Source organism: Polypterus senegalus, chromosome 5 (assembly GCF_016835505.1).
Source record: "Polypterus senegalus isolate Bchr_013 chromosome 5, ASM1683550v1, whole genome shotgun sequence".
Lineage (NCBI taxonomy): Eukaryota > Metazoa > Chordata > Cladistia > Polypteriformes > Polypteridae > Polypterus > Polypterus senegalus.
The window spans coordinates 62073957-62099253 of NC_053158.1; the positions used below are offsets into that span (position 1 = coordinate 62073957).

At 37.2% G+C, this 25297-nt stretch overlaps 1 protein-coding gene across 8 annotated transcripts in view; it reads left to right on the plus strand.

Annotated features, from left to right (window-relative positions):
• Positions 1–25297, plus strand: part of LOC120530306 (zinc finger protein 521) — a 504246-nt gene that overhangs the window by 193412 nt on the left and 285537 nt on the right. For 6 of the 8 annotated variants that reach the window (XM_039754698.1, XM_039754696.1, XM_039754700.1 and 3 more), the window contains one exon: positions 12759–16126. In XM_039754698.1, coding sequence (XP_039610632.1) covers positions 13199–16126 — 2928 coding nt within the window. In that variant the 5' untranslated portion in view covers positions 12759–13198. The remainder of the gene's footprint in view (positions 1–12758; positions 16127–25297) is intronic. The other 2 variants (XM_039754697.1, XM_039754701.1) reach the window with 1 other exon arrangement.

Consider the following 25297-nt stretch of genomic DNA (forward strand, 5'->3'; position numbering starts at 1 on the left):
AGGGTCAAGAAACAGCGTTTTGAAGGATGTCATTATATCATAGGGCCATTCACATACACACCTAATTGTAAGGTTAACTTGAATTTGCTACTAATTCATGCTGAATCTTGTGTGTTTTTATTTAATCTGTAGTACAGTTAAGTGACCTTTTTATATAATTCAGTAGTAGAGAACATTGTTTATGGAAAACACCAGTGAATGTACACTTTTGTTATTGTCTTGTTTTCCAAAATAAAGATCTGCTTTGATTCCAAAATAAAGATCTGGTACAGTCACCTTGTTTAAGTAATTGTCTTACTTTCCTTTTCTTTTGCTCACTGGTGTTAAATTTGAAACACCTCACTTTTGTAATCAGATGCTTATTTTTTTTTACATTATAACATTAATGTTTCTGCCATGTTTAACAGATACTTTCTGGGATTACATGAGTCAGTCAGTTGCTTCCCAAATTTTGGAGGTACTGCAGCAGAAATGTTTGCGACTGAGTGCCTTTCCTAATGCTATCCTCACTTACTTGCCTTTTAGGAAACAGTGGCTTTATTTTAACTAAAGTCAAAGGTGTAACATTATAATCTAGCCAAGTCAATTTAACCAAACAACAACATTTACATTTATTTATATAGAACATTTTCAAACAAATGATGTAGCTCAAAGTGCTTTACAGAATGAAGAAAGACAAAAAATCTATAAAAATAAAATTAGGCAATACTAATTAACATAGAATAAAAGTAAGGTACAAGGGCAAGAGAGAACAGAAAAAACAAAAGAAAAAAATCCAGACTGCTGGAGAAAAAAACAAAATCTGCAGGGGTTCCAGGCCACAAGACCGCTCAGGCATTCTACCTAACATAAATGATCTCAATCAGTCCTCATGGTTTTCAGGCTCCACATGGAAGAATTAGACAATGATGGTCATGTGGCCCTCTGGCCTTCAATCCATCAATGTAGGGACAGCACGGTGCTTTGATCGGGTGGTGGTGGTGCAGATCTAAAAAGATGACTTCAGATAAAGCATGTCTTCACTCTGTCCTTTAATCTGCTTGTTTTATGTTTACCAATTTTTGTTGTCTTGAAGGTTTCTAAGAAGCAACTCATATGCCAAGTATCAACAGAGACATGACTATCAGTGAATCTGCTGTTCCTCCATAAAGCACATACTTGCAGATGAAATAGTATTCTTTGTACCAAACATCTTCAATATTGCTAATGTATATAATACAAATATATTGCACTTTTTAAAATTAACCCAAAAACTGCAAATAAGAAGTGTAACTGGAAGCATAGTTGCTCTTTTTCATTGATTTAAGAAATTATCATAGGGACTACTAGTAGTCTCAGTCCTTCTTGTTTTTCACCATTGAGGTTGTCTTTTAAATGTGTGCTGTTACATTCCATCCAAACTGTTACTGAAATTCAAGTCTGCTTAGTTTCACTGACTTTACCTGCTTCCTATAGCTGAACAAACAGATGTTCCATAATTCATCAAAGACACTGAAGACTTTTGCTTTTGATCCCAAGCATTATTTTTTGCTGTGTTTAATTTTATTCACTTTAGCCATTTATCATTTTATAAAGATTTTTTTAATACATTCCTTTGACTTCCTCTCTTCACCATGGAAGATAGGATCCTCCTCTAGACAGGGTGCTACCCCATCCTGAAGCGAATTTTTGGACACATTTGCACTCATTTCTACCAGTACATATTTAAAGTTACTAATAAACCTAACCTGCATACCTGTGAGAAAATCAGAGTACCAGCACAGGGAGAACATAAAAATTCTATACACACAGTGCTAAGATTCAATCACACAGCACAGTGTCACTCTTGTTAATGATGAGATTAAACACTTAATTTTTACACTTTTTCCCTTAGCATTGTAGTATATTGAAATATTCCTACATGTATACTATACCATACAGTTAATTGTCTAACTGTATGTGTGTTAAGAATGTATTATTTTTCTGCACATTATTTCTATTACATTTACTCTGCCAAGACAATTTCAGCATCAAGGAATATTGTAATTTAACATTCTGAAACGCATATAATCTGAACTCAGGATGTAGTTCGTGACCAGAATCATTGAGTGCAAGGCAGGAACAAAGCCTTGGGTGGAATGTCAGCCTATCACAGGCACTTGTTCACATTCTAATATAACACCACGTTACAATCACCAAAGAACACAAGTCTTTGATGATATGGGGGGCAAACCCATGCATGGAGAATGTATTCTTAAAAAATCCTATATAATAAAGAACATATTGCTTCTCTGCTGTTGGGAGCATGATCCATGCAATACTTTACAATCAGATCAGGCTTGTTTTTCACTTTAGTGTCCGGTTATGGTGAAATTAGTACTAAATGAATTTAGTACATTATTTATTGTGAATTTCCCCTTGGGGATTAATAAAGTATCTATCTATCTATCTATCTATCTATCTATCTATCTATCTATCTATCTATCTATCTATCTATCTATCTATCTATCTGTCTGTCTGTCTGCTTGTCTATCTATCTATCTATCTATCTATCTATCTATCTATCTATCTATCTATCTATCTATCTGTCTGCTTGTCTGTCTGTCTGTCTATCTATCTATCTATCTATCTGTAGGATTTAAGTTATTTGAAGACAGTAAGAAAAGAAAACAAAATGATCGAAGCCTGTGTGATTTTTTTAAGCAACAGCATATCCTGACATCTTTCCCACTTCGTCACTCTCCTGAAGTCTTTGAACTGAAACCTTGCATACTGTGACTGTAACCCCTCCATTTAGAAGAGGGTCAGCCAAGAATGGAGTGCAGATAGTTTACAAGTTTAAAAGGTAGCTTGAGTTAAAACAAAGAAGGTCTCATGATATGTAAATACACATGGAGCAAAAGTTAAACTTTCACTCACAACCAGAATTTTGTCTGCATTTAATTATATAGCTTTCCTTCCAATACATTTGCAACAATCAATGAGTGTTCATTGTAGTGTTCAGAGCAGATTTCTACAACTTGCTTCTCATCTGGAGTCTTACAGTATTTATTTAGCCAAACACACACTTCAGTATCAAGGCTCGACTAAAAGGAGTGAACTCTTGCTTGTATGGTATGCTCTTTGGTTCCTGTGATATGGCCTCATCGTTTTATTAGATATTGCACCCTTATTTAGCTAAATGGGTGAGAAACTTAATGCATGATTGCTCCAAGCAAGTTGCATTTATTAAGCCACTGAACCTCCTTTACCAAAGCTTTCTTTCAAGTATTTTTAATATATTTCTTGAAGTATTATTTAGGTAATGTGCATAATGAATCAGTAAGGTGGCTTTGTTGTTTTCAGGCCATCAACACTGATGCCTCTCTTTGCCAGCCATGGTTTTGATTCTTAGCCTACCATGCAATCTGGCTTGCCCACTTATTCACCCCTCCAGCACATTCTCTCTCTGTTTCACACACAGAGACACACATCCTTTTTTTTCTGCTGTTTCCTTCTTTCACCCATGAGTCCTTGCACCATCCCACCTCTCAGTTTTAGACACAAAGGTTCCTTGGTAGAGAGCAGCCTTATAACCTTAACCTCAGGTTATTTTTGGCATAAGTAAAATCTCAGAACCCCCATTAGCCCCAGGTATTCCTGCATTCCTATACCTCAGTGTTTGGAGCCCTCAGGTGCTATCTTATATTTTAGGGAAATTTTGCTGGCCTTTTGCCCATCCCTAAAAAGATCTCTTTTAATTTAGTGCTCTGGTGTATTCATTAATTAGATGCAGTAAACTGCTCCCTGGCAGTGCTTACATTTCAACTGGTGTGATATGTGCCATCACATGCTTTCATCCTTTTCTTTCAGGCTTGCTTGAACCTATTTTTATCCTGTGCCAACATTTTCTGACTAGAACCCTTTTGTACACTGCAACACCTTTCAGAGAGTATCATTTGCTTTCTCTCTGTTACTTTTCTGGTATATAGATTTTTCAAAGCATATTTTATTATCCAGTCTTGAAAATGGTTGGAAAATGGTGATTGTTGCCCTCATCTGTTATAAATAATATGATACCTCCCCTGCCTTTTTGCTTTAAAGTGCAACATTTTGAAAACTTTAAACATATTGAAAACTCCTTGCAATGACTACTTGTTTAAAAGCTGCAAAAGTGCTGGTGACTACAGTATAGCCATACCAGTTTATCTGAAATCTTTCCTTTTATAATCTTGGATCATACTGCAAACTGAGGCACAATTGCACGATTGCTCTTAATTTATCTTGAGAAACTGAAGTAAATGAATGGTAGTATGTGATTTACAATTATTCATGGCGTATCTTTCACACCTCTCATCTGTATACATTCACTGGACCTTAAATAGCCTTGTTTCAAGTAATTATGGTAGTGTTTACTTATAAGCTATTTACCAGTCTGAACCTTTACTTGCTGTAACTTTACAGCATATTAAAACGTTTGGTTTAGCATTGTGTAAACTGACACTGCTGAGAGTAACTGTCATACACCAGTTTCAAAAATTCTTTTTCATATCTGGATTAATCTTTGTGTCCTCCTTTTAATCTCAGAAGACCTTTGGCTTACTGTATACACCCAGTCACGTGTGCAAAACTGTAGATTTCTTTTAAGTAGTATTCTTTCTTGAAGCATTAGCACAGCATACTTAGTGCAGGCTGTTGACCAAATCCAAATACACAGAATACTGTGACCACCTACGGTGTTCCCATAGCTGACTTGTCTAACTCACTCTCTTTCAGAATAACTGTCAGGATGCTGCTACTGTTATAAATACTTCTGAAAACAGAAACCCCAGAGTATCTGTCTACACTGGTTAACTCAAAAGTCTTGTGACAGCTGATATCTGCTGATGCTGGCCTTGTAATTTTCCAGACACCTCATTGCACTTCTATCAAAGTGTGCTGTTTAGATGTGTGGCATCAGATCTTCTTATTTTTAATCAGGTTCAGAATTCAGAATCAACTAACCTTGTGCAGATCTGCATAGTTCTTGACCTTTGAACAGTGAGTGTCAGATATTTAGTTTTATCTTTGTATAACTCTTTAATATTTTTGGTGGTTCTTCTGATTAAAAGAGCATTTGGATAGCCTTAATTTTTACTTCTACAACTTTTACTTTTTACAAGTAATATTTCACATAATAATATTAAAGGTATCTATCTATCTATCTATCTATCTATCTATCTATCTATCTATCTATCTATCTATCTATCTATCTATCTATCTATCTGTCTGCATGTTTGTCACATGTTTGTCACACTTGCACATTTTTATTGTTTTGTACTGTAAAGATTTTTGATCACTACAAAATCTGAATTTGACATAGAGTAGAAAGATTTTGGATAGTAAAGATTAACCTACTTAAAGCAGGTAGTAAGTAACAACCCTGATGCAATTCTGTGCCAGACTTTATTGGCATTGATCTTTTCTGTGCCAACAGAGGTGGCTTGCCCATTAATCCCGCACTATAAAGTACTCTCTCTCTCCATCTCCCCCCCCCTCTTTTTCTCTTTCTCTCTATCTCTCTCTCGCTTTGTCTCTCCTGGAATTTCTTTCTTTCAGCAATAAATCTTCACCCCATCTCACCCCCAGCTTTAGATTCAAAGCTCTTTTCAACTTATCCTCAAGTAGTTTTGGCATTAGGAACATCTGCTAAATGCCCTACACATCCCCCTACTCTGGTGGCCCCAGGTATCTCTGCATGGCTATTTCATAAACACGGATATTCAAAACCTAGAAGAAAATTTGGAACTTTCAGCCTTTCATCTTTGCTAGCTATTGACAGAGTCTTAAATCAAAACAATAGATTGGATTTTAGAAAACAAGCAAATACATTGTTTACAAAAAAAAAATCTCCTGACAATTTAGACTATATGAGTTACATTTCCATAATGTCAGCATAAGAGAAGTCTTGTCCTTTTGAGATGTGAGTAGCATTGTTTTGATGTTATAGAAATTAAAAAGTGTGATATTAAAAATGGAAGAAAGAGATGAAAATGAGGATCTAACCAGTGACAAAGAATATTCTCCTAAAATATACACTGAGTTTATGTGAATAAAGCATCATTTCCCATTGAATCATAACATATACACTGCCAATACTCTTTTATGTTTGAAAATATTTAACAGATGCCCCTGATTAACTGCCCTTTTTTTGACCGCAGTTTGTAGGCTGTGGTTCAAACAAAGTTACCCCAAATGGGTTATTTTTGTAGTGTATTGCTGAGTACAATAGTTCCCTTCTCACAAATGTGAAGAATTCCATTCTGATCATAGCTATGAGGTTATCACTGTTTTAATTCCAGCTCTGTAGAGGAAAATCGAATGGTATTTGACTTGCTAAATGTTTCTCATGTTTTGCCAAAATTTTGTTTGTTTATAATTCAGAAATGACTGGCAAAGCATTGCGCCTTTGTGTTGATAAATAATTTAAGCATTATTTTCAATGCCATTCAATTTAATATATACTTCTCAAACACTTTTAACCATGCCCAAAATACAATAAATACAAATAAAATAAAATGCAAATACACATTATGACTGGGACAGAAAAGTAGAGCTGCCTTGAATTTGGGGCACCAGCTGAATGACCAGCTTAATATCTAAAGAAAACAAAGGCAGCACACAATGGTGCAAACCCCAAGAAAAAGGCAACTAAGCAGCCTACAATGTAGTATCTCCCAGGGTAGGGAAAAACAGGAACTTCTGAGGAGCTCTGTCCAAGTCAGATTGCAGGTCTGAAGTCAAAGACCTCCTCTAACACCGTTTGGTTTTATAAAGCCCCAGCTGGAGGAGGCGGGACCAGCATATGGCACAGTGGCTGTCATTAGTTGCACTCATTGGGTGGATTGTTGGAACTGTGGGAGGAAAAGGAGACAATGTTAGTGTGAACACCCCCTCTTATCCCAGAGTGGTATTGCTTACTTTGGAAAAGTCAAAAAGGTGATCTCAGGCACACATGCATGACAGTATATAAAATGGGTTTACATTCAAGGTGCCAGGTTAGAAATATTTAGAATAAAAAAAAAAACAGCAACAGACATCTGTAAAAGTAGTTTCATCATATTAAAATTTCATATATTCCATAGCAAACCTAATGCCACTATAGATTCATAGGTCATTATTGTCATTTGTACAGAGTACAGTGAAATTTAAATGTGCATGTGCTTTCAAGAAGCAAAATGTCACCACTCTCCAGTGTCATGAATAGAGTATGGACACCAAGAGGAGAAAGAAAATGAGAAAGACTTAGTTATGCCAAATCAGAAACAATGATTACAGTTAATTAAAAAGCAATATAATAAAGTAAACTGAAACATCATCTCATCAACAAGAGTGTTAAAAAAATGAATCCTTGTAAAACGAACCAATGACATGTGTTTTAGATTCAGAAAATAATGTTTGATTTGTCTACCATTAAAACTCCATTTCACTGCAAAATTCTAATAATATTAGTTTTTGGTTTTAATATTTAGCTACTCTGCCTCACTACTTGCCACTACTGTAGATTAATGATGTACAGTACATGTAATGTTAATATACTCAATAGATTTGATTTATTGTTCTTGCCAAACTTATCAATAAATTACTGAATTAATTTGTGGCAGCTTCTACAGAATTTAATTAAAGAGAAAATCATCTGCAATCAATTTATTTTGAAATGCTTTTGAGCTTGCTGCAAGGCAATCTGCAACAGTCCCTCTATGAGCCTGCCTTCCCCCTTTTCGCTTTATCTTTCCGAGTGCAGAAGTGTCAACTCCTTCTCACATACTGATTCGTTTGATCCCTCAACAAGTTGTCTGTTTACTGTTTGGAAAAATTAATGTTCCCATTTTGGAAAATTTAACACCAATAAGCTGATGACTATAAACAAGTGTTGAACTCAAGCTTAATCAGTATCTGGCCATCAGTTGTTCTTTAATGTACAAATTTGATATGAAAGTCTGTTTTAAAGCTTTTTTCTGATGCTGTGTTAGGTTTAGCTCCAGATGAGGATAGCAGTAATAATCAGTGGAACTGTTAGTTCTAACTCTACTTCCTTAAATAAAAAAGCGCTGTCTGACATTTTTGGTTGGCTAATTGAAATCTGATAAGGCAGCCTAAATGACATAATCACTGACATATTTATTCATATGCTGTATTAATTTAAACTGTATGTAGAATGTGCAAAAGAGATATTCCTTATTTAACATTCTGTATTCGACATGTCTTCCTTCCTGCGTTTGTCTTATTCTAGATCAGAAGAACATGTGGTAATGTTTTTGAAAAGTTCCTTATTGGATGGCTGCTGTCATATTCGCTGTCTGTCTAATAGCTTAAGTATGACTGTTGTGGTTGTTTTACAAATGTAATTCTCCCCATAAACACTCCTGTGGAGAGACATAAAGCTGGTGTCTTTGTTTTCCTAGACTGCTATTAGCACAGTTATCATGATTTTTATTGGTTCTATCTTTCCCTATTCAATAACAAAAAATGTAAGCATTCCTAGAGTTAGGGTGATAAATGGAAAATGGCAAATATGTGTTGTATCAGAACACCTACTGTGCAAAAATAGTTTTGTAACTACTATAGGTGTATCTGAGTATTCCTTCTGCAGTGATTTTTACATTTTAAACGTTACCCATAATGTGAAAAACAGACAAGAACCAGGAATTGTGACACATGTTTGCTCTTGTACAGCTCTAAAGCAGAAAGGTTTTAATTCAGTTAAATGGAGAAATGCTAGCCTATGGGGCACACACTAATAACCTCTTATTAATTCATTTTAAGAACATGTAATTTCTAATAAAGGTAGTAACTATTATTCTAATGATTATAATGGATATCTGGTAAGACTTGTGCTGTATTTAATTTATAGTAGTCAAGATGAGTATATATAAAATTGGACCACAGGAAAAAAGCATTATGGTGGTATCAAGCTTAAACGACGAAGGGGGAAAAAATGCAGCTTTCAAACTGACCCACAGATAGTACAAAAATAGACAAACAAAACAGCAAGGAAATCATTTTTTTCTCTATGATGTTGCTGTCTGTAATCCATATCTGTGTTACTAATTTTAAAACTGAATGTTTAATATCACACACATTTAAAAGACATGGGTGATGTCATTATCTTTTATTGACTGTCATTTGAACAAGCTTTGGTTAACTGTTGAAAATTATGTCCTTAATAAAGGCTTGTCAGCACAAAAATTATAGTTGCAGTCAAATTTATTGGCTTGATTGTTCAAGCTTTCCTTGCTTCATTCACAAAAATCCTAAGCATAACAATTCTGATTTGCTCTGTTTTGTTTTAAGTTGTAAGTGAAACTAAAAAAGTCTTTAGTTATTTTCTGCATCAGATTGTTTTCTTTTAAATGATCTTTTGAAAATGTCTATAAAAATAAAAGTTAAAATAATAACAATTTAAATAAAATTTTATGACTTGTGTGACTTACCTTATAATTAGTGATATTTTTGAAAAATTGATTTAATTTGTCACCTGCTTTGTAGTGAATTTTCCCAAAGTTAGTGGGCTCACAGGAGAGACTCACTAAAAACAGCCCCAGGGATACACTGAAATTAAAGCAGCCTGAGTTTCCTAATAATCTTAGAACACATCGGTTTCTCAAATGAGTTTGTGGCGCACTATAATGAATATTAGCTTGTTTTTCTTTTTTTTCCAAAAAGAAAATCTTTGGTGATATAAAGAGTTTATCAACAGCAATGTTTAGTCTGTATCTGCAATATAAAACTGCACACCTTCTTTGTATGATGAAGTATATTTCTGGCTATAGAGTGTCAATATTTTATTTATATGATGGTTTTAAGCTTTATTAACAGGATGCAAAAAGTCCAGGATATTCATTTTATTTTTTTAAATAGTGAAAATTTTGGCACAGTGAATTACTAGATTAATGGGAGTAAATTATAGTCCTATCATATTTTTAAAAGAGTGGCTATTCACCAATCAGCTGCAACATTAAAACCACTTACAGGTGAAGTGAATAGTATGGATTATCGCCTTAAAATGGCACCTGTCAAGGAGTGGGATATATTAGGCAGTCAGTCAGTTCTTGAAGTTGATTTGTTGGAAGTTTGAAAAATGGGAAAGCGTAAAGATCTGAGCAACTTTGAATTGTGACGGCTGGAAGACTGGGTCAGAGCATCTCCAAAATGGCCGGTCTTGTGGGGTGTTCCTGGTGTGCAATGGTTAGAGCCTACCAAAAGTGGTCCAAAGAAGAACAACTGGTGAACCAGAGACAGGGTCATGAGCCCCAAGACTCATTGGGAGCGAAGGATAATCCATCTGGTTCAATCCGGAAAATCTACTATAGCAGAAATTGCTGAAAGACTGGCCATGAGAGAAAGGTGACAGACCACACAGTGTTGTGTATGGAGGCTGCATAGCTACAGACCATTCAAAGTGCCCATGATGACCCCTGCACCTTCCAATGACACGTGAGTGGCAGAAATGGACAATGGAGCAATGGGAAAAGCTAGCCTGGTCTGATGAATCACATTTTCTTTCAGATCACATTGACGGCTGTATGTGTTGTTTTCCTGGGAAAGAAGGCACACTGGCAGAGGCAGTGTGATGCTCTGGTCAAAGTTCTGCTGGGACACCTTGGGTCCGTGCATTCATGTGGGTGTTACTTTGGCACATACGACAAACCTAAAGATTGTTGTAGGCCACGTACAGTTCATAGGAACTGTATCCCTTGATGGTAGTGGCCTCTTTCAGCAGGATAATGTGCCCTCACACCCTGCAAAAAACTCTTCAGGAATGGTGTGAGGAACATGACAAAGAGTTCAGGGTGTTGACCTGGCCTCCAAACTCCCCAGATCTCAATCCAGTTGAGCATCTGTGGGATGTATCGGATAAACAAGTCCAATCCATTGAGGCCGCTTCTGACAGGACTTTAAGGGTATATTGCTAAAGTCTTGGTGCCAGATACCACAGGACACCTCGTTAGGTCTTATGGGGTCCATGCCTTGATGAATCACAGATGTTTTGGCAGCACAAGGGGGACCTAAACAGTATTATGTAGGTGGATTTAATATTGTGACTGATTGTTGTATGTACTGTATAAGTATTTTCCATGATGGACTGACATTTCATTCAGGGTTTGCTCTTTACTGTATGCTGTGATTACATCCTCTCACTTCCTAAAAACGTTGGTTCAAGATATGAACAGTTGTTGATTTATGCATGGACACTATGTAATCATTACAGATAATAATCTGAATATAGTGTACAAATGTTGAAACTACTTTTAGTGCAAATATCTGATAAATTGTTTCATTTAAACTGAGAATTTTAAAAGAAAAAAAAATGTGTAAAACATAAGGTGTCTTCTGTTTTATGAGTCAGTAAGTGTTAATAGGCTTCCATATATTCATACATTTATGACATTGTAAAAAGAATTTGTAAGGCCAAGAGGGTGATACCATCCAGTGACCTGTAAACTTGGTTAAGCCTAGGGAACCTGGAGAATTTCTGTGGACGATAGTCTTTACTGGCTGTTTCAAGTAGTACTAGGGTGCTGTATCGTGTTAGCCATTATGAAAGTAGAGAAAATCCAAGCAAAATGACACCTTTTATTGGCTAACTAAAAAGATTATAATATGCAATCTTTCGAGGCAACTCAGGCCCCTACATCTTGCATATTGTAATCATTTTAGTTGGCCGATAAAAGGTGTCATTTTGCTTGGCTTTTCTCTGGCTCTTTCAATAAATGTATGTCCTGTGATTTGAATGCCACTGTCTTTAAGGTACTACTGTAATAAATTATACAAGCACAGTTTTTATAGAAATCATAAAAAGGACAGTATAACTTTATATTTACAAGCAAGTCTTTAACAGGATGGTAGTATCTTGGAAAATATTCACTTAATTTAGAAGAGGCAATTTGAAAATCTGACCAAGAAAATTTTTCCCAACAACTTTGTGATCTTAAGAAATTTATTTGCCTTGTTCAAACAGTACAGTACATTTAAATTCTTATTTCCACTTGCTCTATCAGTAAAAAATAATAAAAGATAAAATGGAAAGGGTAAAATAGGATATTACAGTATGAGTAATTACAAATTATTTTTTTTTACCTTAATTTTTTTTTAATAAGTCTCCTTTAAGTTTTACAATGGACAAGACTGCTGTTTTATATCACTTGAATCTCATTTAAATGTCACACTGGGATGTGTTTTGTGTAGATTTTGCTCTGGCACCACTTAGTTCAGCTCTGGTGGGAGTTGTGGGTGTATTTGTGAGTGTGTGTTTTGATAGTATGCTGTCACATCAGTGGTTTGTTCTTCCGAGTGATGCTGACTCTGACCAGATATAAGCAAATGCAAAAGTGGAAGGTTAAGTATCAGTCTTACGTAATGTAAAACAGCATTCTCAGAATTGCTTAATCCAATTCAAAGTTACAGGGGACTTGTAGTCTCCTGGTTAGACTCTGGGCAAGGAAGGAATAAACACTGACATAACACCAATTCATTGCAGGGCCTGTTCATGCATACACCCACAGTCACATTCAATTTATAATTGCCAGATAAATTAACATGTACATCTTTTTGATGCACAAAACAAAACAGAGACAAAAGTCTGTGTCCACGAGGCAGTGGTACTAATGGCTGCAGAACTGTGCTATATCCAGTCAAAATGTAAAATTGATGATGCAATTAAAACTATGTTGCAAAAATGTAAAACCTGGCAAATACTTGTTTCATTGATTTGGTGAATCTGTGTATTTACTCACATAAAACTGTTCTTTGTTTTGCAGATGGGCCTGATGTTGAAGATGATCCTTCATGTTCTTGGCCAGCATCCTCTCCTTCCAGCAAGGATCAGACATCACCTGGGCATGGAGACAGTTATGACTTTGGTGAAGAAGAAGGTGGACCTGGGCTACCCTACCCTTGTCAGTTTTGCGATAAATCATTCAGTCGTCTCAGCTTTTTAAAACATCACGAACAAAGTCACAGTGATAAGCTACCATTCAAGTGTACTTACTGCAGTCGACTCTTCAAGCACAAACGCAGTCGTGACAGGCATATTAAACTCCACACTGGGGATAAAAAGTATCATTGTAGTGAATGTGATGCTGCCTTCTCCCGCAGTGATCACCTGAAGATTCACCTTAAGACTCACACTTCCAACAAGCCATATAAATGTGCCATATGTCGCAGAGGTTTTCTTTCATCGAGCTCGTTACACGGCCATATGCAAGTTCATGAGCGAAATAAAGATGGATCCCAGTCCCTTTCCAGGATGGATGAATGGAAACTGAAAGAGACACAGAAGTGCAGCCAGTGCGAAGAAGGCTTTGATATTCCAGAAGAACTGCAGAAGCATATAGCTGAGTGCCATCCAGAGTGTTCCCCACCACTGGAGAGAGCAGCCATTCAGTGCATTTACTGCCACGAACTGTTTACAGAAGAGAGTACCCTCTTAAGTCACATTGACCAAGTGCACAACCGAGAAAAAAAGGGCCACACATGCACCATCTGTTCTGAGCACTTCCATTCTGTCGAGGAGCTCTACAGCCACATGGACATTCATCAGCAGCCAGAATCCAGCAACCATAGCAACAGTCCATCTTTGCTAACAGTAGGCTACACCTCGGTATCTAGCACTACCCCTGATTCAAATCTTTCAGTTGACAGCTCTACTATGGTTGAAGTTGGCCCTACATTGCCAAAAAGTCGTGGAAGGAAAAGAGCTGCCCAACAAGGGTCTGATATGGCTGTCCTATCCTCTAAGCAAGCAAAAATCACATACAGCTGCATATACTGTAACAAGCAAGTATTTTCTAGCCTTGCCGTTCTGCAGATCCATCTTAAGACTATGCATCTTGATAAACCAGAACAGGCTCATACCTGCCAGTATTGCTTAGAGGTGCTTCCTTCACTTTATAACTTGAACGAGCATTTGAAGCAAGTTCATGAGACTCAAGAGCATACTCCATTGATGGGCACTATGCCTGCTATGATCTTCCAGTGCAATTTTTGTCCTGAAGCACTAACTGACCTCAATGCTCTTCAGGAGCACATTCGCTGCTCACATGGCTTTGCCAGTCCAGTATCCAAAGAGAGCAATGCCTTCTTCTGCCCTCAGTGCTTCATGGGCTTCCTTACTGAGACCACCTTGGAGGAACATATACGGCAGACACATTGCGAAGGCGGAAATGCACGATTTGATTCCCCATTGACTGGAGCTCCTAAAGATCCAATTGTGGAGGTCTACTCTTGCTCCTATTGCACCAATTCCCCCATTTTCAACAGTATTCTAAAACTCAACAAGCATATCAAGGAAAACCACAAGAACATTCCACTTGCCCTGAACTACATTAATAATGGGAAAAAGTCCAGCCGTGCCCTAAGCCCCTCATCTCCCGTGGCTATGGATCAAGCTTCACTTAAAGTTGCTCAGGCAATGAGTGGTACGTCCTCCCGCTCTGCTGGAGAGTTCATTTGCAATCAATGCGGTGCCAAGTATTCTTCCTTAGATATGTTTCAGACTCACCTCAAGACACACCTTGACAGTGTCTTGCCAAAGTTGACGTGCCCTCAGTGCAACAAAGAGTTTCCAAACCAGGAGTCCTTACTGAAGCATGTGACCATTCATTTCATGATTACATCTACATATTACATCTGTGAGAGCTGTGACAAGCAGTTCACTTCAGTTGATGACCTTCAGAAGCATCTCCTTGACATGCACACTTTTGTATTTTTCCGTTGTACACTCTGCCAAGAAGTGTTTGACTCCAAAGTGTCCATTCAGCTTCACCTTGCTGTAAAGCACAGCAACGAGAAGAAAGTTTACCGCTGTACGTCTTGCAACTGGGACTTCAGGCATGAATCTGACCTGCAGCTCCACGTGAAGCACAATCACTTGGAGAATCAAGGCAAGATCCATAAGTGCATCTTTTGCGGAGAGTCTTATGGCACTGAAGTAGAGCTACAATGTCACATTACAACCCACAGCAAAAAATACAACTGCAAGTTCTGCAGCAAGGCCTTTCATGCCATCATCCTGCTAGAAAAGCACTTGCGTGAGAAGCATTGTGTTTTTGAAGCCAAACCTCAGAACTGCGGCACTAATGGCTCTGCGCCAGTTACTGAGCAAGTTCCAAAAGATGAAGTTGAGCTACAGAATCTTCTGGCCAACAGCCATGGGTCTCATAATAGTCACGACGGCAGTGAAGAAGATGTGGATACATCTGAACCTATGTATGGCTGTGATATATGTGGAGCAGCATATACAATGGATTCTTTGCTTCAGAATCACCAATTGCGTGATCATAACATCAGGCCTGGTGAAAGTGCCATTGTCAAGAAAAAAGCTGAGCTAATTAAAGGAAACTACAAGTGTAATGTCTGCTCCCGGACCTTCTTCTCCGAAGGTGGGCTACGAGAACACATGCAGACCCATCTGGGACCTGTCAAGCATTACATGTGTCCGATCTGTGGTGAACGTTTTCCTTCCCTACTGACACTCACCGAGCACAAAGTTACGCACAGCAAGAGCTTGGACACTGGCACTTGTCGCATCTGCAAGATGCCCCTTCAGAGTGAGGAAGAGTTCCTTGAGCATTGCCAGATGCATCCAGATCTAAGAAACTCTTTGACTGGTTTTCGTTGTGTGGTTTGCATGCAAACAGTTACGTCTACATTGGAGCTAAAGATCCATGGCACCTTCCATATGCAGAAGACAGGCACCATGACAAGTAATCAACCCGTGGCACGGTCTCAGCATCTCCAAAAACTCTATAAATGTGCTTCCTGTCTAAAGGAATTTCGTTCTAAGCAGGACCTTGTCAAGCTTGACATTAATGGCCTTCCATATGGACTTTGTGCTACCTGCGTGAGTGGCAGTAAGAGCACTAGTCCCACAGTGAATGGTGGCAAACAGCAAGGAGCAATGGGGGGTTGTCAGGGTGAAACACTGAGCCCCAGTGAAAGCAAAAGCAAGACCCCTTCCTCCAAGACCAGGTGCTCCAGCTGCAATGTTAAGTTTGAATCGGAGGTGGAACTCCAGAACCACATCCTTTCGGTCCACAGAGATCTCATGAATGACAGTAACAGCGCTCAGATGAAAACACCCCAGGTTTCACCAATGCCCAAGGTCAGCCCTTCTCAAACCGAAGAGGTAGCTTTATTTTCAAAATCTTTTTGTGACAATAATGAAAAAGTTGTGAGAATATGACTTGGAAAAATAATAGCTTTATTCATAGTCTTACTTGACTGTGCTATTCGATATGCATGTATGTTTAGATCAAACAAGCTCACTCAAGAATTACTGCAGAACCAACAGCTGATTAAGTTTTTACTGCTGTCATGGCATTGTAGTTACTACAAACATTAACTTGATTGTCCTTTATTAACTGTTGTGCTTACCTGAAGGGAAAACTAATTTCTCAATAAATAATTCTTTAGTTTATATATCTCCTTTCATACTGAATAAAATTGAATTACACTTCAAGATCTAATAAACAAGACTAGAAAGTGAAGGCTAAGTGTTGTATCTAATCTGTAACCATATTTAGCTATTCTTTGGCACCAAGAGTTTGATCTACCTTACACAAAGGAAAACAGTCGTTGCTACAAAAGCTCAAGTCATATATAGTCAGTTCTCCTTGTTCCTGAAAAACACTACAAATACTGAAAGCTCTGATTCTGAAGCATTGATTCAATTGGAAAAATGGGGTTAGTTTCCAGCTGGATTGTGGGGCGGACTGGTGGAAGGAGAATGGGTTGGGTGGAGGCACCTTTCAATGCTTGGTAATGATCCTTCCACAGATTGACCTATGGAAATCTTGTTATGACTTTTGCTTCCTCTATACTCAAGTTCGGTCATCTTATAGTTGCTCCGCTAGAGGCTGCAAGCGAATACAATAGGGCTGATCAAATCGGTAGTTGCAATGTGCGGTGTGTACTAAGGGCAGACATATAAGTAGTGAGAGCTTATGACCCACATTTATTGGGAATTCCTGGCTGATGGGGAACACATGGAAGCCCTGGTTCCCATCACAAAGTGGGTTCAATGGCTTACTTATTCCTTTTGACATGGGGTAGACACACGATCCTATCCCTTTAATGTGTGTGCAGTTTGAAACATCTAAGGGTACCATATAACTGTTATTGGTCAATCTCATTTTTTCTGCTGCACATGGCCACCAATACAAACTTCTGATACCTGTGTCCACCCCATCCTGTGGCCTGGACCTTATCCCTACGTGTTGCGAGATGGGTTACATTTCTATAATAGCGGATAAACAAATTTCCTGGAACAGAATCTGCATATAGTGAAGATATACTGTAATTACGGTTGAAATATCAGGCTGTATTCTTAATATACAGCAAGATAATGCCATGGAATGAGCACGGTAAAGGCACTATATATATAAAATGTATTATTATTATTTATTATTAATTTATTATGCCACATCAGGGTTTTTCCATCAACATGACACAAAAAATAGGATTTCTCAGGCAAGGGAATTGTTTTTTGACTTCTGTAATTTTTGTGTTCTACAGTCCATTACATGTTTTTTTGAACAAATGTAAAAATTACTAAAGTCAACAAATTCCACATACCAACTAGTGGAAGATCCAAGTAGCTGGGCATTCTGACAAGCCTCTTTCATAAATGCTGTTGTACCAACCTGTTAGCTAACTGTCTGTAAACCTATCAGTTACTCTTCTCTTTGTAGTATCAGCCTCTCTGAGCCACATTCAAAATTCTGTTTCCAAGTATAGTACCACTTTTAGTTGGATGGTTTTTGAAGATCTATTCTAATTACACTAATGATGATATTGCCCTTAAAAATCCAAGCACGTTCATGCTCTCACATGTAGTGTCCACTGCCATGATGCATTGAAAACGTTATTCCTTAGTCTTTGTCATTTTTTTTCTCCAAACTGTACACACACACCACCATCCATTGTTACCCACCTGCCAGTTGTAAACAGCATTGTCCACAAAATAAAAAATAGAATAGTCATTCAGAACGTGTTTTGAACATGGATATTTCATATCTCTTTATTGGGGTAAGCCAAAAAGACACATTGTCGAAGCTTTTCAGTTGAGCCAGTATCTGCAGAATTAACAGTTACACTGGGTGGTTAAAGGCTAATATGGTTAAAACATAACTGTGTGCAGAACCATGCCTCTGTGGTGTTAGTGAATTTTGTTGAAATGGGCATAGTCATAAATTTGAAATTCTTCTGAATATAATGTGTCTATGGCAATGTCCTTTCTGCCATTTTAACCATTTAGGAGAATCACCTCTACTACTGTATATTCTTTCCTTTTTTCTTTTGCTTATCTAATAATTCATTCTTCGGTCTATATGTAACATTATGAAGGAGCTAATCAGTCTTTTTCAATACTTTTAATTAAAAGCAACATAGTTTTTAAACAGGTCATTTTTTGCATAGTTTTTTATAAGCATATTCACAAACAGAGCATAAATCGCATGCTGGTTTTTGCTCACCTTGCATTCCTGCTTGCTTCATGAATGGAAAGTGTCTGAATATCAAGTAATTGTCCTGTTTCATCTGGAAAAGTTTTGATTTAATACATCTACCTGTGAAATTTATAGAGTACATGTCAACCTTAGAATTGCCAAGCTACATATTACTAAAGCTCTCTGGTAAATTTAATTCAAGGCACATCAGTTAAGACCGCAGCAAACTGATACATAATCATATTGTTGATCGGGGTATTTGTTATAAGAACTTAGTTTTAGGCTACTTCTCAGTGTATTTATATTTTGCATTTGGAAACTGATGTTTTTATTGAGAATTACTTGGAATTCAAGAAGCACAGAAGTAAGAAAATAATTATCCAGATCTCCCTTTGTCATTTTTAATCGTACAGTTATAATAAAGTGCATTAAATTTCCCCTTTGTGAATTTCCCCTTGGGATTAATAAAGTATCTATCTAAAATGTTAGAGGTGATATTTTAGTAGCCTTCTTAGTGTTATGTTTACTCCTGGAAAAACACGCCAAAAAATAGATTTTTTTCATTAAGAAAAAATGTATTATGTGTAAAAAAAAAACTAATACAAAAGAGTCAACATAAATGCAGAAGGAGAGGTATGTCTGGTGTGCACTGCTGTACTAGTACACATTAAGTACACATCATTCGTGTGACATGTTTTGAAACAGTCACCAACTCACAGTTTGATGTTACAGTCGGGACAGTAGAAGTGTGTTTCTTTGTGCAGTTTTCTTATAATTTTTTTTTCTGTTGCTTGCACGTGAGAAGGTAGAATATCAGTGCCTGATCGATCAACACTGCCCATTGTGTTATTGTAGGCTGCCACAATACAATGTTTAGTGATGTCCACATTCCCCTGGAATGAACATTGACAGTTGCTGCATTGTCAATAGTGCTTCTCCTTCAATTTGATCGCAGTCGTTTTGCCTTTTTGTCATGCTGAGGCTCCACACAACCAGATTCACCAAATATATCATGGCGGTTCAGTCATGCAGTGCTATGTGCATCAGTTTCACTATCTGGGTCAACATCTGATCACCAATTTGCATAGGCATTACTAGTTCTCAGTTCAACTAATGATTCAATTTCAGTTTATTCTAAAACTGACTTTACAGCTTTTCATTTACATGCCATTGTGAGTTATGGCTGAAGGCTCTGTCCAACTCATGAATATTGATATGTTATCATTTGGATGGCAAAACACATAGAAATATTCATGCTTTTTTTGCAGCTTGATGTTATTTTATTCAATAGATGACATACTGTCTGGAGTGGTATTCAGACTCAACTCTGTACATCAGACCGTAATTGCTTAGCCCAAGAGATACTTGGGGTTAAACATTTTTACATAGAATTCCAAGCAGAGAGATGCTCAGGGTTAATGACAAGTAGGTTAAACACAAAGCAACCTAGAGTGAAATAGCAAAATCCTAAACTATTTACAAATACAAATATACACGAATACAGAACTTTATGAAATGCCTTCTGAACATTCAAAGGTTTTCAAATATTGCTGGAATACAGATGATTCTTACACATCTGGTTCAATGTAATATTTACTGCACACTTTATATTTATTGAATTGTGGTGCTGTGGTAATTTAGGCCTAACCTCACTGTTTTCTGTATTGATTCAGTACCATCTGAATGAGTTTGCTCCCATTCCAAAAATAATGATGCCAAGTTGTGTGACTAAATCACCTCTCCACACAAATAGTGACTCTGTGATGTACTGGTGTACCTTGTTACCTTTTCTGTAATGCTAGGAAAGGCTCTTCCATCCACAAGCATGAATTAGATTAAGCATAGTAGTAAAGAAAATGTCAGACGTGTTAGAGTCCCAGATGAGGGAAATCAGGTTTAATCACTGTTGGCAATAAGGCAAGTTAGCAAAGTGTGTTTATCTGTGTCCTTCAGAGTACTGTCTTATGAAATAATGCCAGCTTCCTCTCTGGGTTCCATTTTTATGTAATATGCGCTAGACATAGTGGAGCCTACATTGGAGCAGAAGTAAGACTACTGGCTTTCTTCCAGGCATTCCTCTTCCATCATAAACCCTGAAACCAAAAAAGCCCAAGACTGTGGAACCTTACTCATTTTTCCATGTTAAATTTTCCCTGTAAGACACTCACCTCAATCTTGTGTTTGAAGTGTCTTGATAAATGCTCAATAATCCAGGTAAGGAAATTCTAGAAAGTTGATTCTGTTCATCTGGACATAGTTTTTTTTCCTGATACGTTTCATCAATCATACAAGTGACAAATCGGAAAAAAACTATGTCTAGATGAACAGAATCAACTTTCTAGAACTTGTGTTTGAAGAATTTTATAAAATGTTACCTTATGTTGAGTGGCTTCTAAAGACAACATTACATGTAGCCATTTGATGAAATAGAGGATGCAGCGTGCATTCATTATAAAACTCACCTTACAGGCTTCCAGAAAGCCTGTCACAGCAGCATCAGCCCCAAGACAGAAGCCAACCCTATAGCAGGGCCCACACACATACATTCTCACACCTTTATATGAAAAATTTAGAACATCAAATAAACTTAATCTACACATTGTGGACCCGACCCAGACACAGACAGGCGTACATGTTGTTACTCACCACCACACGTTTATTATGTACAATAATATTTACAAATAATGGTCACTCAGACCCAGTCCCATGTGCACAAACCCCAATATTCAGTCCTGGCCACTCAATGCCTTTCTTCGGGCCGCCTCCACTCTCCTCTCTTGCCTCGTCCTCTTCCACCCGACTCTAGCTTCGAACGAAGGGAGACGGCCCCTTTTATCCTCTCCCAAACGAGCTCCAGGTGGCTCCAGGCATTCCCTCGTTGGCCACGCCCCAGCGTAGTGGAAGTGCCGGCTGTTCTCCCGGCAGCTCTCCGGGTGCCTGTTGTGGCGGAAGTGCTGAGGGAACAGGTCCCCAAGTCATTGGGGTGCCTCCTGGCGGTGACCATGGGCCCCTGCAGGGTGGGGCTTCCATGCCCTTAACCCATGGCCCCCAAAGCAACCAGGAAGGCGGCCCCCATGTGATCCAGGGTGGGCGCAGACCCACATCCGGTCCCTCACGGCGTCCCGGCCGGGTCATGGCCCCTGGCATCCCTGACAACATTTTTGATTATATTGGAGACAAAAGTGGTGTACCACCAATGTGCAATCACAGTAAGAGCATGCAGGCTTCACACAAACAATGACAATGTGGGAATTTAGCCCAGGATACAAGATCCATGAAGCATCAGTGCAAACCACTGTGCCACTCTGCTACCCTGTCCTTAAAATATCACGCGTTACTTATTTTCTTGTGTTGCATGGCCCAGTTCAAAGTTACTAGCTTCTGGTTTGCCATATTTGTATTTCATAACAGTGATTTGCTTTAAAAAGGGAATATCTAATGGTAATTTGTATTAATTAGCTGTAATTTTTTTAATGGATTTATTATCACAATGTATTAATACCACAGTGAGTAGCTAAAAAATTGACAGTCAGTGCTCAGTGCAGTATAATGATGTGTGTGTGAAGAGGTTCTTTCTGTAATCTTACAGGTCACCTGTCCTCTCTTTTCTTTTTGAATATATTTATGAATCAATATCCATTTCCTGCATTATGAGTTTCCTTTACCATAACAACTTTGACTCTCAAAATAACTACACTTAAGTAACTGCTTCCATCATAGATGAGATCTGGGACTCTCATTTTCGTTATCTCATTTTGTAAAACTTTTCATTTTATTACTGTGCAAAGCAAAACACATTAATGTTACTCTGTTATTCTAGAGTTAAATGAATATGGTAAAACTTTTTAAAAAAAATAATCATTTTGTCATATACACAAGACCGGTGGCACAGTAGTGCTACAGTTTCACAGATTCTGTGTCCTGTCCATTTGGGTTTGCACTTTCCCCCATGTTTATCTGGGGCTTCCTCCGGCCTTCCTACTTCTCTTACATTCCCAAAGATGTGCTGGTTAGATTACATGGTGACTCTAAATTGACCCCTTCTGTGGGAGAGTGCATGAATAGGCCCTGCAGTGGACTTTTGCCTAGTCTTGGGTTTGCTCCTACCTGAAGCTGCTGGAAAAACTCCACTTGAATTATATAAGTTGGAGTATTGTGTTATGTTATAATTAAGAAAAAAGCAAGAAAAGAAAAAAAAAACTGCATGTGTCTTTGTAGACTTCTGACTTTAAAGTACTCTATTTATTTTTCTGATCTGATTATGAATGTAGAATGTAGAAAATGCATATTTCAGTAAAAATGTAGCACTTGACTTATTGTCCTCGATAACATTGTACTTACACAGTAATTGCATGAAAAATTGCAGGTGTAACTTATCTTTATTACTGCGTACTTATTACACAGGTATCCCATTAACTATTAATAACTATGCCTAATTCCAATGCTCTTAGGGAGGTAATTACCAGACATCTTCCCATTCCTTCAAATCAGACCCTTTAATCCAATTCTCCAGTCTCTCAGAGTAACCAATCTTGAATGGGGCACTGATAGTCACTGTATTATGGCTACCCTGTGATTATGGATGCTTCACATAAAACATTCCCAACTTTGTATGGGTTTCTTTCTAAACAAAAAAGTGTAAATTTAAATTTGATTGTTAGTAATTTGTTTCTACAGTGTTCTTGAAGATATTCTTATTAAATATTCACATATGTAATAATCAAACATCCATTTTAACTTAACTGAATTTTTCACTTTAAAAAGTGTATTTAAATTCCAGCGTATTAAATATATAAATGCTCATAGTATGTTTGAAAATGAATGTTATAATTATTTTTTGACTTATTTTGCAAATGCTCATCTTACTAACAGGATAACCATTGCTCAAATATATATAGTATTCTGTAAACCTCCATACTACTACATAAACAGGAATCAAATAACTTTATAGAATTAACCTTTTTATGTGAGATATGTGTACCTTGAAAACAGTTTAGATGTTAACTTTTGTTTCGCTTTTGTGGTCCTCACTTAATATGACTAAAAATCGTCCGTTTTTACATGAATGCATACTTCACTAATTGACCACTTGTACAGACAAAACTGAAAAAGTAAAATTAAATGTTTGACTGATCAGAAATATTTAACGAATTAGTGTCACTCATATCCAGTTCTGATTCCTTGATTGCAAATCTTAATTTTATTTAATTCTTTTTCTCAAAAAGAGTTTGAAGTGTCTTGGTTAAACAATTTTATGTATTATTATTATATTTTACAAATGCTAAAAAAATTACATAAAGTCTGCAACATATATTTCCTGTTCATCCCACTCAAGAACGGTGTTCTGATTTAAGTGAATTTTGTTTTGTAGTAGTGGTTGCATGTACTCCCAAGCCTTCTTTCATGTTTTATGTTATAAGATAGATAGATAGATAGTTAGATAGATAGTTAGATAGATAGATAGATAGATAGATAGATAGATAGATAGATAGATAGATTTATTATTTTCATTAACCTACAATTAATTAATCCAAAAGGAACATTGAGAACTAGTGTGATCAACCATCCCAAATTTTTCAGGACACCCTGATTTTTGCCTCTCTAGAGAGAGGTCCAAGACCAACCTTAGACAGGGTGCCATTTGTCCTGATTTATCACAAACACCATTGTCCCACTGAAAGAAGCTTGAGACGAATGAAGAGGTGAGGAGGGGTCAGACGTGGGGAGAGGCGGGCCCTTTGACCTTGATGTCACTTCCCTCCGTTCATCACCACACCCCTGTCTGGTGGTACAGCAGAGTTTCCTATCAGCCAGTTTCGTTGTATTCGTAGCTGGCAAAAGGTAGGAATGAAACACCATTTCTGAATACAGTGATTGTGTGTAATATTTTGGAAATTGCTTTATTGTTATTGTAAAATTTGAAAAGATAATATTTTGTTGTAATAAATTATTTATTTGTTTGAGATGAAAGAACATGTCTGACAGTGATGAAAATAAAAGGACAAACAAACTGAAACAAATGAGTGTTTATAGATGAGAGTGGCAGCAAAAATATGATTGTATAAAGAAAGATAATTCCTCATGTTACAAACGTTATTGCAATATTTGTAGAAAATTATTTAGCATCCCTCTTGGCAGATTAAATAATATTTAAAAGCATTGTGCTGGATCAGAGAATCAATATGCCAGATTATTTTTTTTCTGGTTGTGTCACGATTTTTTTAATTTCAGTATCCCAAAGTTGGCTGATCAAGAGTTGGCCATCCTATTTGGGCAAAGCATTGTTTCACCTTTTAAGGCTTCATAGATTAGTACAATGTGCAGAGTATTAAGAAAATGTAGAAATTGAAAGATTTGGAAGTGGTGGAAGGAAAATTACTTAAGGCCAGAATAGACACAATTGATGTTTAAAAACATATAAGGACAGATTAAAAGATTAATTGAACAATGAATGCTAGATAAATGCTAGATGAATGTAAAAAGCAAGCTGAGAATGAAATGCCTTTGACTGTAGTGTTTTCATTTGATTAATATCTTTAAACGGATTTAAAAAGACTCAAATGTGTAGAAATCAGGTTAGCATCAAAAGATGTGACAGTTGCCACAGTGCGTTTCAAAAGTTCTTTGCTTTACAAGGATGGAGAGAACCATAGATGAAGAAAATTGTTCAAAATCATGCATTTTATAACAGACTAAAGTTTTCAAAAAAGATTGTCATAAAATCACCTTAATAAAACTAGCCATAACAGTGCATCCTGTCTTCTATAGAAAAAAGACTAAAACTGGACACGTGCGGAGCATTTAAGGTTATAAGTGCAAAGGAAAGATGAGAAAATGAACCTTGTACACTT